The sequence below is a fragment of the Hakea prostrata genome, chromosome 6 (genome assembly GCF_041222555.1).
Source record: "Hakea prostrata isolate BN-2017 chromosome 6, UWA_Hpros_2, whole genome shotgun sequence".
In the NCBI taxonomy this organism is placed as follows: Eukaryota; Viridiplantae; Streptophyta; class Magnoliopsida; order Proteales; family Proteaceae; genus Hakea; species Hakea prostrata.
In genome coordinates this window covers 30,444,370-30,461,584 of record NC_142605.1, presented here as the reverse complement: position 1 = coordinate 30,461,584, position 17,215 = coordinate 30,444,370, and the positions used below count along the sequence as shown (strand labels likewise).

At 36.8% G+C, this 17,215-nt stretch overlaps 1 protein-coding gene across 1 annotated transcript; it reads left to right on the top strand.

The window, feature by feature from the left end:
* Positions 1–1,274: 1,274 nt before the first annotated feature.
* LOC149013289 (6-phosphogluconate dehydrogenase, decarboxylating 2) lies at positions 1,275–4,305 on the top strand. The gene is made up of 2 exons (XM_089159523.1): positions 1,275–1,519; positions 2,334–4,305. The coding sequence occupies exon 2, from the start codon at positions 2,342–2,344 to the stop codon at positions 3,809–3,811; it is 1,470 nt and encodes a 489-aa protein (XP_089015649.1). The 5' UTR covers positions 1,275–1,519; positions 2,334–2,341; the 3' UTR covers positions 3,812–4,305.
* Positions 4,306–17,215: the final 12,910 nt, after the last annotated feature.

Below are 17,215 nucleotides of genomic sequence, written 5' to 3'. Positions count from 1 at the left end.
GGGCTCGGTTGTTTTGCCCTTTCATTAATTCAAAATAATAAATTTAGGATAAATTGACATTTAATCGCGTTTTATAATGGGGGCATCGTTTGATTTCTAATTTTAATGAGGACAATTAGACATTACATATTCAATTTAACACACTTACTCCGTTTAGGGGGGGTATTTCATAGCTGTTTTATTAGATAAATCCTCGGCGATTATCCCTAAATAAATATAAAGCTATTTGCATAGAATATAGCCGAGCCACTAACTGATCAAAGTTGACTGTCAACGGAGTACCCAAATTAATACTTTATTAGACTTTATTCAGTCAAAGAAGATTTTAGGTAGCCAGGTATGAAAAATCTCATAGTGATGACATTGAATGAAATGGTTGTTGGTAAAAAGTGGAAAAAGTTGTCAAAAAGTTCTGTTCCGGAAAAGAATTGGTAAACCAAAAGAATAATTAATTGAGAAAACAGATTTGTTAGGTAAAGCTAACATGTCCACTAAACATCGTTTATACTTGAGCATGAAGACTATTAGAAAGGCACACCATATTCACCAACCCAAGAAAACCATTCCCTCTTTTAAAAAGGGGTTCTCCCCTTCGGCGGCCCCCCCCGGCGTTTTTATAAAAAAATATTTTATTATTTTTTTTTTTTTTTTTTTTTTTTTTTTTCCCCCGGGGGGAGGGGAGGGCCTTTCCTTTTTTTTTTGGGCCCGTTGGAGAGATTTAAACTGAGGTTCTTCACATGAACCCCTGACCACATGGTTTATAGCCACGTGCTCTAATCCTTTGCTGTCTCTGTTGGATCTATTCTTGGGAGTACCCTCAAAAGCGAATCTTTCATCTCCTCAACCATTTCGTGCTTTTTTACTATAATTTTTTTTAAATGATAGAAAAATTATTGTGACCATTCTAATATTGAATCCTGTCTCCACCTTAGTAGTGTAGAGGGATTTTTTATTTATTTTATTTTTTTTTTTTATCTGAGGTTCATTCAGTTCACGCGCACCTTAATTACATCCTACATCCTCAGAGAGAATGTCATCTACAAGGGTTAAACTATAATCTCTTAACTGAGAAGTATGGATCTTACCATTCTACCAATCCTGCATTGACATATAATTCAAATGTAAGACGGCGGCTTTCGAAGATTAGAAGTGTTAAATACTTATGAGGCATTGCCAACTAACCAACCGTGAAAGATTTTTCTCCTCATGTGTAGGGATGCTCGTCCGTCCATGGGGGCATGGATTCCACGCCACGGAGGTTGACGGCCAGCTATGATCGGTCCCCGCTACCCTGGTAGCTGATTTGGAATCGTAGTTGGTGAGAGCCGTGGAGGACCGGAAGAGGAGAGAGAGGGGGTTTTGTTTGTTAAAAAACTCGATTTGTTTTTCTCCAAAACTCGAAAATTTTGTTAGCTATTTAACGCAGTGGCTCCGTTCATTTCTTGCGAAACACTGGAAATTATTCGTAAGACCTAGATTTCTGGTGTACGGGGATCGGTCATTTATCAGGCACTTTCAGGTACGATTCTCTCTCTCATTCTCTTGAATCTATTTTTGCGTTTCATGATTTGATTGATCTGTTGAATTGTGAGAATTTGTGATCTGGGTTCCATTTTTGGTAGGTTTTGTTTTATTGATCTCTCCATCTCTCCATCTTACCTTTTCTTTTTTGTATGAAATGGATTGAAGTTGCATCTTTGTTATAATATATATGGCGGATCTCTGCTATGGAGTTCTATGACTTCTATCTCGAGGATCACTAAGTTGTGGGATCCTTACTTGCACTTGATTCTTTCATTTGGTGTATACTGGATATTTTGCTTGAGCATCTTAATGGTGTATTTTTAGATTTCAGTATCTTCGTTTTATTCTTACTGCTCACTAACCAATCGTTTCTCTTCTGGAAAGTCACTGAGAACTTGGTTGATGAGTTCCCGTTTCTCCCTTTTAAGAATAGATCGGTTGGAGTGGCGAAAGTTTCTAGGACTAAAGTATGGATCTTTTTATGTTATGAGTTTAATTGAAGACCCAGAGTTCAATTTGGGGGAGGGGGTGGGATCGGAATAGTTGTTTCTTGTTTCTCTTTGATTTGATCACATGAGTGGTCTGAATTCTCTGTTCATATGCCTTCCTATAGATCTAATCTCAGTTTATCAACCTGTTATCAGTATCTTCAATTTGTAATTTTCTTTTTGACTTTACAAGAACAGAAACTTAGAAGGATTTGCTTTGGTCTGAAGAGTCTCTAATATCCATTCTCTTTATATCGATGCCTTTGGGAACCTGAATAACAATCTTACTAACTTCCACTGATAATCCCATGCATTTTACAGGCAACAAAATGGCTACCCCCTCATCAAACCTGACAAGAATAGGCCTTGCGGGTCTTGCTGTCATGGGCCAAAATCTTGCCCTCAATATTGCTGAGAAAGGCTTCCCTATTTCTGTTTACAACCGAAGCACCAGCAAAGTTGATGAGACTGTTGAACGAGCCAAAAAGGAGGGAAATCTTCCTGTATTTGGCTTCCATGATCCTGAATCTTTTGTTAAATCAATCCAGAAACCTCGTGTAATAGTCATGCTTGTCAAAGCTGGCGCCCCAGTTGACCAAACCATTAAAACCCTTTCAGTCTATATGGAGAAAGGTGATTGTATAATTGATGGTGGTAATGAGTGGTATGAGAACACCGAGAGAAGAGAGGCAGCCATGGCTGAGCTCGGTCTGCTTTATTTGGGAATGGGAGTTTCAGGTGGTGAAGAAGGAGCCCGACATGGCCCCTCTATGATGCCTGGTGGGTCGTATGAGGCCTATAAATATATTGAAGATATCCTTCTCAAGGTGGCAGCACAGGTTCGTGACAGTGGTCCTTGTGTTACCTACATAGGCAAAGGAGGATCAGGTAATTTTGTAAAGATGGTACACAATGGGATTGAATATGGTGATATGCAGTTGATTGCAGAAGCGTATGATGTTCTGAAATATGTTGGAAAGCTTTCCAATGAGGAGTTGCATCAAGTCTTTGCTGAGTGGAACAAGGGGGAGCTTTTGAGCTTCTTGATTGAGATCACTGCAGATATTTTCACCATTAAGGATGATAAGGCAGATGGCCATTTGGTTGATAAAGTCTTGGATAAGACTGGAATGAAGGGCACTGGTAAATGGACTGTTCAGCAAGCTGCTGATCTGTCAGTTCCAGCTCCCACAATAGAGGCATCTTTGGATTCAAGGTTCCTCAGTGGATTGAAGGAAGAAAGGATTCAAGCTGCTAAGGTTTTCAATGCAGCCGGTGTTAATGGCATCTTTACTGATCAAGCTGTTGATAAGAAACAACTGATTGATGACGTGAGGCAAGCTCTTTATGCCTCCAAGATTTGTAGCTATGCGCAGGGGATGAATCTGATCCGTGCAAAGAGCATTGAGAAAGGCTGGGGCTTAAAATTGGGGGAGCTGGCCAGAATTTGGAAGGGGGGTTGCATTATCCGTGCTATATTCTTGGATCGTATCAAGCAAGCTTACGATAGGAACCAAGATCTTGCAAATCTTCTTGTGGATCCAGAGTTTGCAAAAGAAATTATTGAGCGACAGTCTGCTTGGCGAAGAGTTGTCTGCCTCGCAATCAATTCAGGTATCACCACCCCTGGTATGTCAGTCAGTCTTGCTTATTTCGATTCTTACAGGAGGGAGCATCTGCCAGCAAATTTGGTCCAAGCTCAGAGAGATTATTTTGGCGCTCACACCTATGAACGGACTGATATGCCAGGAGCCTTCCACACAGAATGGTTCAAGCTTGCGAATCTCTCAAAGATGTAAACTTCCAATTGGTGGTTTTCAATTTCGTCAGGTCATTGTCATTGTGCCTCTACTAATAAGGCTCCATTGGGACTAAGAAGTTGTGTAGGATGCACATTTTGTTTGGTAGAGTATCTATTAAGACTTTAATTAGTCAAAACCGGTAAATCGCTTGCACTTGGTTAATTAGTAATTTTGTGGCTCTCTATTAGCATAATTTTCTGTTTTGATGTTCCAATCTGGGATATGGACCCCAAATAAAAAGATGGTGTAGCATCCTAGTAATTGTCCATGTAATATTCGATGAAACTGTTGGCAGAGCAATTTTTTCATGGGTCCTCTTTCTCTTTTACATTCTGATATCAGTTAGGCTTAGCAGTATTTTATCAAGTTTTCTTTGACTCATTGGCTGGTTTCAAACAGTTATAAATCTAGGTTTTGCTCTGCTACTTGGCCAAAATCTGCCTTCATGTCTCCTTTTTCCAACCTTCAAAACTTGATTTCCCCCCATATTTTGCTAGTAGCAATGGTTAGAGATATTTTATAGTAGTACCCCTTATCCCTTTTGGCTGCTGTTGCAACTGTGTTTACTATTTCTGAGGAAACAAATGAACTTGAATTATCTCAATCTGTTTTAACAAGTTAATCCATAATTGAAAGTATTTGTATGATCTGCTAATGATTGCTTTTTCAGTTGGGTTTCTAATTAAAAAGCTTTAGTTGTACTGGTAATATGAATGTTGTATCCTCTCTTACTGGATTGGAGAAGTGGTCCAAATTATGTGAGTCCACAAACTATGTGCTGGTCATCCCTGAATTGGTAGTGGAGTACACTGGGAGCATTGCAAGAGTGATGTTAATTTAAGCAAAGTAGTTTTTGATGCCTTTCTTCAATGAGTAGTTGCCATTCAACAACTGCTTTTGTTTTTGCTTTTTCAGAAAACTCGTAGTCACAAAATTTAGTTGGATGTGGCTTTCCAAAATATTTATTATATTTCAGTAAAATCTTCTACTGTTCTTGCCTATAAGCCTTCTATACGTTTTTCCTATGATTTTCATAGTTAATAATGTGCAGCTAAGAAGTCAGGTTTTCTCTCGAGCAACCAGCAGGATCAACATCTACTGTAAAAGACAGAATTCACTACTTAGGAAAATTTGTTTTCACTAATGGTTATCCTTGTTACCTTCAGGTGGTCATCCCCCCACAGAATCCTCAGATGGGACCTCATGCTAAGTTTCATTCATTTAAACCCTGAAATCTGCAGCCTTTTAGCTGTTCCTTGGAACATAAACAAAAGAACAAACTACAAACCTTAGTTTTAACTCAGGAATATCGCCCAAGACATTTTCAGTACTTGATGGAGCCCTGTGTAACACCTTCAACAAAACCCACCGGTAACTGGTTATTGGTTTCAAGCACCAATGTGCATGTCATGGTTCACCAAAGCTCGTCGATAAGGTATTACAGTTTCTCTAGCCTGCCAAAAAAAAAGCCAACAACAACAACAGGATAACATGTTTAGAAGTGAAATTGAGGAACCTTAAAAGAGTTAGAAGCCTGTGTAGTCTAGATCACCACGAGTATTCTTTCTAGTCTTCAAGAAATGGGAATCTTTGCCATACCAACAAGCACCAATGGGAGTACAAACAATTACCAAGGACGACCATGCTTTGGGCCTGATTTTTGGGTCTTGGTTGGATGACTTAAATCTGTTATTGGACCATGTCCTGGGCCTGGGCCCCGGCCCGCCCTTGAACCTTTTACGCTTTAATTTGGGTTGATCTTATTTGTCTTGGGTAGGGCTGCCCTTTGAAAGGGTTACATTTGTAAGTTTTTCAGTAAGTAGCATTTTATTGAAAACCAAGTGAAGGACAACCGACCCCAAGATTATAGGACCATTTTATAGACAAGACCATCTTTGCTAGGGCATCAGTTAGAGTACTAGGCTTTTTAGGTCACATCTGTAACTTCGATCAAGGATATAGTCTCAGTCACCAAAGTGCCTCCATTTGGCCCATTCCACATGACATTTTGTATCTTAATACCGGGTTTGAGTCTTATATTTTTGAGCAAGTTCCTAATTTGGCAAACTGAATAGTCGATAGCCTAGCTCAAAAGGTCATGTCGTCCAGGAGCATGACATTAGTGTCTGTGTCCACTCTATGGATGAAAGAGCTCTGTATCCTTTCTTCTTCAAGCTCTGCTTCTGAATAAATTCTCTTTGAACCAACCAATAAGCCACTAATAAAGAAACCATTTTGGGACCAAAAATAATATTCTTCAATCAATTTAATTCAGAATTTCACGTGGAGTACTTCATTCCTAGGCCTGTCATTAACACCTTAGGTTGGGGTTTATCCTAATCTACTATTGAGATAAGTTCAACTCAGATCCCAAACTCAGATTTGTAAGAATAATAAGATGAGAGATTTTTTTTTTTTTTTAAATTAAGATAATGTCGTCCTTGATAAGTTTTTATTTGTTTTTATTTATTTTTTAATAAATCTTGACATATTTTTGTTAACTATTAATTAACGTGACTTGTAGCCAATTTTTTTATTTTTTATTTGGTGAGAATTTAATTATTATATTGGCATAAAAACAGAGAAGGATATATCCGAATTTATGTAAAAAATAGCCGTAAAGGACCAAAGCCGCCGGACAGCAAATTTGTTCATAAAATCCGAACGTGCACGCACGTGCATGTCACGAGCCGCACAAGGATCAATGGGTTCCATGTGCTGGACCGCTGGTGCGCACAGTTTTTTTTTTTTTTATTTTAATTTTCTGTTCGTTAGATTGACAAAATCTTACCACGTGACGGCGGTGTTGAGTTCTTTGGGGTCAGTAGGGCCCACATCATAAATTTTTAAAGATTTTTTAATATACAACCCCTTCCTGGGTACAAGCGAAACTCGACGTAACCCCTCTAAAATAAAAACTTACAAATACCTCCTCCACCCCTTTACAATGTTAACAATGATGATCATATTATCCTTTTGGATAACATGACCATTATAATTTTTTCATAATGGTCTAAAGTTGAACCACCATTTTATCCTGGCTAATTAAATAAAATATGTTTACAAAAAATAAATGAAATAAGTTATCATATTACCCTCAAATCAATCTTCTTCCTCTCTCAGAAAAGATTGCAATTTAAATAAAACCCACTTCAGAGATTCTACAGTTTTCAAACCATTTCAAGTAAATCAAATTTTCTAAACAAAAAAATTCATCCAAGCAAAAGAAGAAGAAAAAAAAAAAAGGAGAACAATTTTGCTTGTTAAGCCAAGTTCCAACCCTGAGCAAATAAAAATAATCAAAATTCAAACTTTAAAGCAAGAATTTTGAATGAGATAGTAGTTCTCACCATAGGAATTCTGGTCGAGATGGGCTTCCACGGCATGTTGATCATTATATGAAGGACTAAGATTTCAATTTTGTTAGGATTTACGGACAGTAAACAATATTTAGATGTTAACTAATAGAGATGCACTGGTCACCAATAATGTTTGACTAGTAGTGATAGTGTCTGATGAAGGGAATAAGACTGAAGGAATGCAATATTTGAAGGTAATATAGTAATTTCATATTTGAATCTTGATTTCATTTGACCAATGAAGATAAAATGGTAAACTCATTTATGTGGTTAGCAAATAATTACCAATATTAAAGGGGGAAGGGGGATTCATAAAGCTTTTGGTTTTGGAGGGCATGCGTGTAAGAAATTGAATTTTAGATTAATACAATTCCGATCACCTCCCTACACATTTCTCATCATGTCAGAAACTACCCTTCACCAACATAGGTTTACAAAAACAACCCTGTCTCCTTAACCACACTCAAATCTCAACCTACGAGTCAGGATTTTTTGACTTTTATCAATTCTTAACTTTGGAGATCAACATTAATGCCAATTTCCTGACAGTCTGAAAAAGATAATGAAAATAATTTCCTGACAAATAATAAAATAATAATTTCTTTTCTTTTCTTTTCTTTTCTTTCTTTCTCTTTCTTTCTCTCTCTCACAAAGTAAGCTCATGCTCCATTATTATATGGGTATATACATGGAGACCCACTAACTTCTTCCATGTGGGTTTCCTTGTACTAGAAGGTTATTGGGCCGATTGGGCTTTTGTTTTTCTAGGTTGGGAACGAACCCAAGATTAATTTATTAGTGGCTAACGTTACTTGTGATTAAATTAATATTAATTGAGGAACATTAATTAATTCTTTGATTTAAATAATAATAATAATAATATAAAGCTGAAGAAAGCATGGTTAACGGTGCAAAGAAGGGGAGGGGAAGAAGAAGAAGAAGCGAGTCAGAGGGTTTAAGCCTTAAGGGGAGGTTGGGTCTGGTGGGGACCACAAGGATGGATTAGTGGGTTGGGAGATTAGAAAATGACAAGCGAGCGCATGAAATGCTGTTATGGATTCTTTGTGTCTATCCCTTCTTCCCTTCCCTTGACGGCGACTGCAACCCATTTATTGACTTATTGAAAAATAGTTTCTGTATTTTCGTGAAATAAATAAATAAAAATTTGACTGAAATCGTTTGACATAGCTGTTTCTGTTTTCAATGCATCTTATAACAAAAGTTTGTTGTTGGTTTTGTTTTTCGAAGCAAAAGTTGGGTGTGCAAGGTTTAATGAAACAGCTTTAAAAATAAGAGTATTTATGAATTTGACATCATAAATATATTTGTTGCTTTTTCAACCTTAACCTATTTTCAGTGACCTATGTTTTCCTCTCCATTATTTCTCTTTTTTGGGAAAACCCTAGTTCTTGTCTTTGCAAAAAGGATTCTTACAAAACTACTTCTGCAATGGATGCTATGTTATGGAATTCTCTTTACCTACATGAACATTTAAGCGTCATTTCCCATACCTTTCTTTTCAACTGTTTTAGTTCGAATGGTGAAAATGGTTTAAGAACCAAGTTAAACATGGGACTGAAGCCACCAAATGAAATTGCAATCAGAATTTGATTAAAATCTGCTGGAAGTATTCTAGGATTGCTTTTCCAGAATGTTGATTGAATAAACTAGTGGGTCATAAAATATAGGTTTTGTTGTTTTTCTGTTCTTTTACCTAGTAAAAGAAAGAAACAAAGAAAAATGAAGATCAAACATGAAAATAATTAAGAAATTTAGAGGAGAATAGCTAAAGCATGGTCAACTGGGCATTGGCTGCTTCTCATTCAAATCCAAGTCACCACATTAAATTATAACTAAGTCTTGGTCTTCTCATAGACCGTAGTTGATTTTCACCGCAGGATGCTTTATAATAACAAATTAGCCCAAAAATTAAATGTAACATGTGTATAATCTTGAAAGAAAGATCTTACTTAGGAAGATTATGGTAATCCAATCAGCTAAGTTTTTCTTTAGGAGACATACCTAGCCTTTCCTTGTAATTCATGTCTGAATTCAAAACAAGTTATATATGGGGGTGCTTGCCATTTACAAACACTAACTGCAACCAAAAAAATATAAATTTGTGAATACACAATCATGCTATAACCTATTATTTAATCAGATAGAATCCAAACTAAACAGCCAAGCAAAGTAATCTCAACCTTTTAATACAAGATTGGTTTGACTGTATTGGCTGCATGAACAGGTCTATGCTACAGAAAACTGGAAGGAGATACAACCGTCCCCATATGAAGACAAGGACACTATAGCCTGTAGGCCATTGCTACTGGTGATGATGATGAGGGATTGAGGGTTCTGTTTGATAGGTTTTCTTTAATTGACTCTCTTGGCTAATTAATGTTTCAATAATCTATCGAATCTATGCTGCAAGGTGTTTGATAAAATTATTTAACTAGGTGGGGTCCAATTTGATGCAAACCATCTCTAGGGTTCCAAGTTGGTTAACAAATAAAAGGGATTAGAAAGGTCATTTGGATGCGTTTGTCAACTGTGATGCTGATAAGTTTGGAGTTATGAAAGAAACATAAGCTTTCCCCATCTGACTAAGCAACCCCATTGGTTTCTTTGGCATGGTCCATGCTGACAATGGAGAATAGTCCAGCTTATCCGAACTGATAGCTCCTTGTGAATCTGAAAGTTAATAATGTTTAAGAACTCTATCTGTCTGATGACCTTCATCTACTTTCTGTATTAAATCTGATAAACTATGAAGTTATGCTTTCCTGCCTTGTGTCACTAACCATGGAAAGGCTACAAAAACGCTTAGACTGCAAAAGATGATTCCTTCATATGGTGGATATCATGTTTAGCTAGAGAAAGATATATATATTTTTTGGTGCTCATAGCTAGATAAGTTATATTAGTCAGCTTCTCAGATAAGCCATCATAATCTAAGATATCGAATATTATTTGGAGTCTTGGTCTTTCACCCTACACCTAGTTCCTGATTCACCAAATTTAGCCAATCAGTCGGTGGGACTTAGCTACTAAAGTCAAGATCGTTACCAAGTAATAGGGAAATCCAAGATGGAGGTGTTTTGGCATTTGAGAGTTAAACCAATCAAGTTGCCAAATGGGGTGTGAGACCACAATCTTGAATTCCTGACAAAGATTGTAAAAGAAGCATGCTGGGCTTGCATATGTGAACTTCGGGTTTGCATGAGACTCAAAAAGCCAAAGCATCAAAAGGAACCAGTAAGGAATGATGAAGCATATCAAACAGGTCGAAAGAAAAACAAATATCTGTGGACTCAACAGAAATTGTGAATGGGCTAATGGAATTAGGAGATCAACCTTGCCCATAAAAAAATTTCTCTCCACCCTTTTTCATAACTGTATCTTTTCTGGGGAGAAGTAATATCCTTTATTAAAGTGGGGAAGAGAGAAATATGGAAAGAAGGAAGAATGTACAAAAACAAGGAAATTTAGGTCTTCACAGGGAAGTAACTGTTGAGCTCATTCATTTGAAAGGTTTTCACTTATAATTAACGCAGAAAAACTATTATGGATATAAAAGACCGGAATATATTCATAAAATGAAGGAAAACCCAGCCCAGAGTGCAGATACTGCTTGCCTTCCAAACCCAAAGGACATGGAAGGGTATTTACTCAGTCCAGAACCAGGTACCTACACCAGATGGCTTTCTTTCCTAGATAGATAGCTTCTATCAAATGTTTCTGGCATGCATGTCGTGGACAACGAAGTGGTCTCTGCTGTTCAACATTTCTTCAAACATGAGTTGTTCCCTAAAATATTTTATAAAAAAACTCTGAATAAAATTTTCCATCATAAGATGGCACTGAATCTAACTTGTTGAAACTTTGAAAGAGTAGAATCATAAAAAGATAAAGTTACACAATTAAAGGTAAAGAAACTCAACAGGAAATCATTTTTTTTTTACTTTTAATTCTTTCATGAAACCTCTTGAGAGACCAAGAACTATATATTTTAATATTTGACCTTAAAATTCTAAATGTAAAACATAGGCTTTCTATGTCCAAAATTATAGATTATGGAAATGGGGAAGGGGGCTTATCCATATTTTGTAACTCTTTTTCTTCTTTAATAAAGAGAGATCTAGTTACTTTCTATTATTTATTTAATAAATATGGATACACAGGAAGCTAGAATGGGAAAAACAATGTTACTTTGTCGAAGTGAAGCTAAGTTAGTTATGTGATTTTCTAGTTTATTAATTTAGTGCATGGTTTTGTTTAACAATCTTAAGCAAGTCTCATCATTTTGAATGATTGAATGGAAGCATCTCCTGAGGTTTAGGCAGTTTTTATTATCACCAACCTTGAAATCAAGAAGGAAAGGACATATAATATAAAAGAATGTAGTTCTTTTCAAATTCATGATCACCACTACTGATAAGTCCTATTTTAAAACCATTGTTTCTAATTTGGCTATGAATTTATAATGTTTTAAAAAAATATATTATTGCTTTGGAAGACCATGTTTGCCATTCCTGATCTATTAATAAACTAGGCAAAAGGTTACCAAAAAATAAAAAATAAACTAGGCAAAATATTTTTATTGTTTAAAGAAAAGTGATTTAGTTTTAATAGAGAGTGGATAAAGAGTGTCCTAACAAAGAGGTTTTGTCTTAGTGGGTGAAGCTTGGGGACTAATGACCTGACAATTGAGTGTTTCAATACCTAATTTTTTAAAGAAAGTGCAGAGGAAAGAGAAAAGGAAGAAAGAAACCTGCATTTTGGTAAGACCTCTTTGAAGGTTAAATTGACAGCCAATATCTAGTGGTAATATAATATAGAAAATTAGCTGTATTAAAAACAAAAGCTAAGTGGAGTCTACGGACTTGAACATAGATTAGTGAAGCTTAATTACTTTTTCAATGTCCGAGAACACAATTTCATCGGTCACCGGTGATGTTATCGATGCGATAATCATGGTGATTTAACTTATTTTATTAAGCAAAAGATGACAAATTAGTATACACAAGTACCACGGGCTCCCTTGCTAGCTAAAATGGTCAAGAATTAGAAAAAGATAAACATGACTTAAATATAGCAAGTGGCAAATCAAAGATACTAATTTCTACCTCAAAAAGAAAATCAAAGATAATAATAAAACACTCCAAAAGCAAAATTGAAGGGTATCATCAACTACCAATATTTCATTCTACACTAGGAGCGAAGATATTGTTCTTCAAATAGTTCCCTAGATATTCAGTTCAGAAAAGAAAAATATTAATAAAAGTAAATTTAAATATTTAAAAAAATATATTTATTTCTCTCTCTCTCTCTCTCATATTTAATGATGAAACCTCAAAAATTTTCCAATATAAATGTAACTTATCCAGGGACATCTCTCATATTTTTCCTTTTTTCTCTTAATAATTAACAACAGTTTTTAAATGTTTGTATAGAGAAATGATTCTCTATAATCATTTCAAAGAAATTAACAACAGGTATGGTGTCTATAATCATTTATAATACATGGATATAGGAATATCTTTTTATTATTGAACATGATAACTGAAAGACAATAATTTATATGGAAAACTACTATCAGTTCTGATTGGAAGGGGTGTCAGATTATTTATATAAACAGGTACAAAAGCTGTCCTTATGGCATGGAGATCTAAATAAAAATTTAGATACAACACTTGGCATCCATTTTCTAGGACTGGGGAGTAGTTTTCAGCCTCAAATGCTCATGTACTGCAAGCATAAAGTCCCTCCATAGAATTTGTAAATACAATTGACAGAGAGAGGTGAGGTGAGGAGAGGAGAGAAGTGATAGTGATGGGTGATGTGTTCTAAGGTGATATGGGGTCTGGGTGGGGTTGGTGGACCTTCAAGAACAAGAAAGGCAGTTGATTGGATAAAATTTACAAACAACACAAAGGAGTCGCATGCTTGACACATTGTTTTGTTTTTACTTTTGGACTTTTGGGTTGGCTGGCTTTTCGCTGGCCCTAGTTTGTGAGTCTTTTGAGAGAGAGAGAGCTTTAGTGGTACGTTTGATGCCCTAAAATTCGGGAAGCTTTTTCTGGCGATGGTGGGACTCGGGGGTGGGGGGTTATGGGGACAAGAGAGGCTTTTGCCACCGCCCGAACAATATTTATTTCAACTGTAGCCTTTAGCCAGTGCCCAGCCAAATGGGCAAGGGCAAACCCACCCACCCACCCACCCACCATGGAAACTGAGACCTGAGCGGCCTCAGGCCCTGAGCGCCCCAGTTGAGGCCAAAGTGTCCTATTGTCCTTACACACGCAAATACACAAACACCTGTAAGGCATGTATCAAGTCGGCAGCAGAGAGTGAGGGGACCCAAATGCCCCGGTTTTGGGGGCAAAAGAGCCGTATAGGGTGGGGGGGGTTAGAAACTTAGAACTTAGAAGGGAAGTTTTGACCAATTACCGATGAAAGCGACTGCTGCCTCGTGGCCGACAGCTATACGGTAGCTCTTCCATCTGTTAATCTTTGACTTGGCATACCCACACGTGATCTGCCCTTTTCTTTCTCCCTGCAACTCTGCAACTGCACCTTCTTCTAGGAATCCAACTCAGAGATCAAGAGTGGTTGGCTCGTTCCGATCCGAACGATCCCGGACGATACGGACATCTCGCGTGTTGTCTTCTGGAAGTGAGGAACTGACAGTTGCAGAGAATGCAGCAATGGATAGGAATGGCAAATGGCAAGGCAAGAGAATCCATCTCTGGGTTTTGAGTTCTGACTTCTGAGTCTTCTGACCATCTATCTCTCTGGGCTCTGTTCTGTTCGCCGTTGTTGACTTCCATAGAATTTTGAGTTGGATTCTGAAGAGATCTCAAATCAGAGCGTCATTCCTCATCAAATCCGCCAACTATCCACCTTTCAGAGCTGTTGAATCACGTGGGACCCACTAAAAATGATCCGTACCATTAAAATTGAATCTATCTAGTCTAGCACGTATCATCTGTCCTAGTTCAACCCTTCTCCAGATTGATTTATGATGCGATCAGTGTGGGGCCCCATCCCTATTACTTTACCTATCCCATCGCTTCTGTTGACGTTTGACTCATTCCTTTTACACCTTTCTGATACGGGTTGGACTCCAACGTTTCCCGTTCCAGTTTTCCAAACATGACTAAAGCGTCTTGAATGTGTCATTCAAACATTCAATTTCGTAAATATTTTTGTCTGTTTTTTAACATATAATCAACAATGAAAAGAAGAAAGAAAAAATTATCCCGAATGGCATTGCAATCTCACTCAAAAACCCCAATGAAAGTCTACATTGAGTTATCCAATACCACAGTAGGACTTTTCACAAAACAAAAGGCATATAAAACCAGTTTATGTGGATTATAGTAGGTCTTTAGTGGGGTTTTGCTGACTAGGTCAATGCTTGCGCTGGTCGTGCATAGGGCTAATGCTCGCATAGGTCACATTGGATAAAAAATCCGAGCATTGTGTAATAAGGGGGCTAGGTCACCGCTAGTGCATCCCCCTCTTTTTGTTGTAAAAAAAATTTAAAAAAATGATCAATTTAGAAATTAAATAAAAGAATTTGAAATGCACGACATTTATTATTTTAAAATTTATACATTTAGAATACCTATGAGGAATGTTGAAGGGAAATCCTTCTACTCTTGGAGGAGTCTAGGTCACCTCCCCATTAAGAAAGAACAATGTGATATCTTTTTAGTTTTTAACCACATAACAGTAGTGGGTTGTACTTGAAAATATTAAAACATAATAAGATTTGGAAATTTCAGTAGATTTCACATGGGCCCCATCCTCAATTATGTGGTTGAAAATCGTTAAAGGGAGCACATTATTCTCTCTTGTTGAGAAATGGTGATTCGGACTCCTCCTGGAGACGATGTGTCTCTCAATAGAGCATCCAAAAAAAGAGAGAACCCAATCTTGGATAAGCAAATTCTGCATAAGACTCCAAAATAGGCTAGGATGGGATATACGGGTCCGGATCCTCTATCCAATTGTAAGTATAGAGGATATGCTCCTCTCACATCTCTCTCTAACATATATTTATGAGAGAATCCACCTCTAAGCATTTACAAGGCAGACCAGAGATAAGTCTGGATCCTCTATCTATCGGAGTAGGTGTATGTGCTCTCGTCATACTTTTCCACCACAAAATACGGATTGAGCCCACTAAAAGTCACATATCTGATTCATTTTGTCAGCATTCATAGCTGAACCCTACTCCTATTGTATGATAAAAAAAGTGAAAATAAACATAACCCTCTATCATTACAGATAAAAAATAGACTCACCCAAGACAAACCCTTGTCTTAAATATGGAATAATATCCCACAAGAGATAAACAAGTGTTAATATTATAGAAATTAATAAGATTCACATCCTTTACAATTCTCACTCTCTACAATCTCTTGTAATTCATATACAGAATTATGATACATGATACTTTATTATCCAACGGTCACAATTAAAATCCAAACACAAGTTGAATCTAATGAAGCCTTAAATTTTCTTTTTAATTTTGTCTATTCTCTTTTGTAGAAGTTTACTTTTTAAATTTTATTATATTAAATTCCTAATTAAATTTTAATTGTGAGTTTTGAATAATTAATAGGCATGTATGAACATTTTAAATATGAATTACATGAAATTGTTGGAGTTGAAAATTGTTATATTACCCAACCATCCACCATCACTATTGTCTTATATGAGAGAGAGAGATTGGATTTGACGTTTTAGATTGAGAAGTTCCCCCGAACCTCAAGTTTTTTCTAACCCACCTGCCTTTGGGTGGTTGGAAGAGATTGGATTTGACGTTTTAGATTTTGTTCTTTTGGGGGTCTCGTGTTTTTGTCCACCCACTTGCTTGCGGGTTGTCATAAACAAAGGGACACGTTGAGCCAAACACAAAAAATCACCCCAAAATACCCCCCAACCAATAACCAATACCCAATACATTTATTAGGAGTCATAGGTTGAAAGTGGGTCCCCCTTACACGTGTGATGGACCCCAGCCCCATGGTCCTCGATCTAATTTACAATCTAACATGCTTATTTCCCCATTTTAATATTAACAACACTGTTATTGGCAGACTTTGTATATCATAAATATTCATATGTGACGAGAGAGGATGGGGAGAGGAAGGAGGGTCACTCCTTGTCCTCTTCATTTATTTTAATATTTTTATCAATTTCTTCTTACTTTAATTCTTATGGGTTAGGTGAGCCGTACTCAAGCTCGAGGGAATCAATCCCTTCCCACCCCTCCCCCCTCTCTCCCCCCTCTCTCTACCTACAAGCTTTTCTTCTTGGTTTTTAACTTTCCATTGTAAAGAGTATACTAGCTCAACCTCCTCATTGAATTTCACATATAAACATCTAAAGGTGAGATTTTCACTTTATTTGTGTTATACCTGCTTTGACCAAACAAATTTGCTTGGTTTCGATATGCGAGGTTGATCGTATCAAGTTTGCGTTAAACCAAGGTTCAATTCGACGAATCTTCAAAGAACAAGACCACAAGATTGGAAGAATAAGTAAATATAGTTTCTCCAGGGCATGGGGAACTTGCATGCGGGTAAAATATAGGAAAACAATGTTAGGGTTAGAGTTTAAGCACAAGATTGCTTAAAGCATTACACTCTCAGTATCTAGATTGGAATATTCAGACCGCTGCTTCCAGCTAATATTTATAGAATAAATACTGAGTTGTATTGGTAATTGGACTCTCCTACAAAGGCCCATTACACCGTTAGATCGTAACTAATCTGATGACTTATATTAGAACATAAGTTGAGTATGACTCAAATACCTCAACAATAAGTTGGGTATTACTTGAGTACATCAACATAAGTTGGGTATGACTCAAATACCTCAACAGACAAAGAATTCCATGAATGTCATCTAGCCCGAAAATGTAAAAGACCACTATGAAAATTATTGCCCGTTAAGAGACATATCTACACTGAATGAAATATTTGGAACCAAATTCAAAGGGAGTAGAATATGCCCTTGACTAACTCAA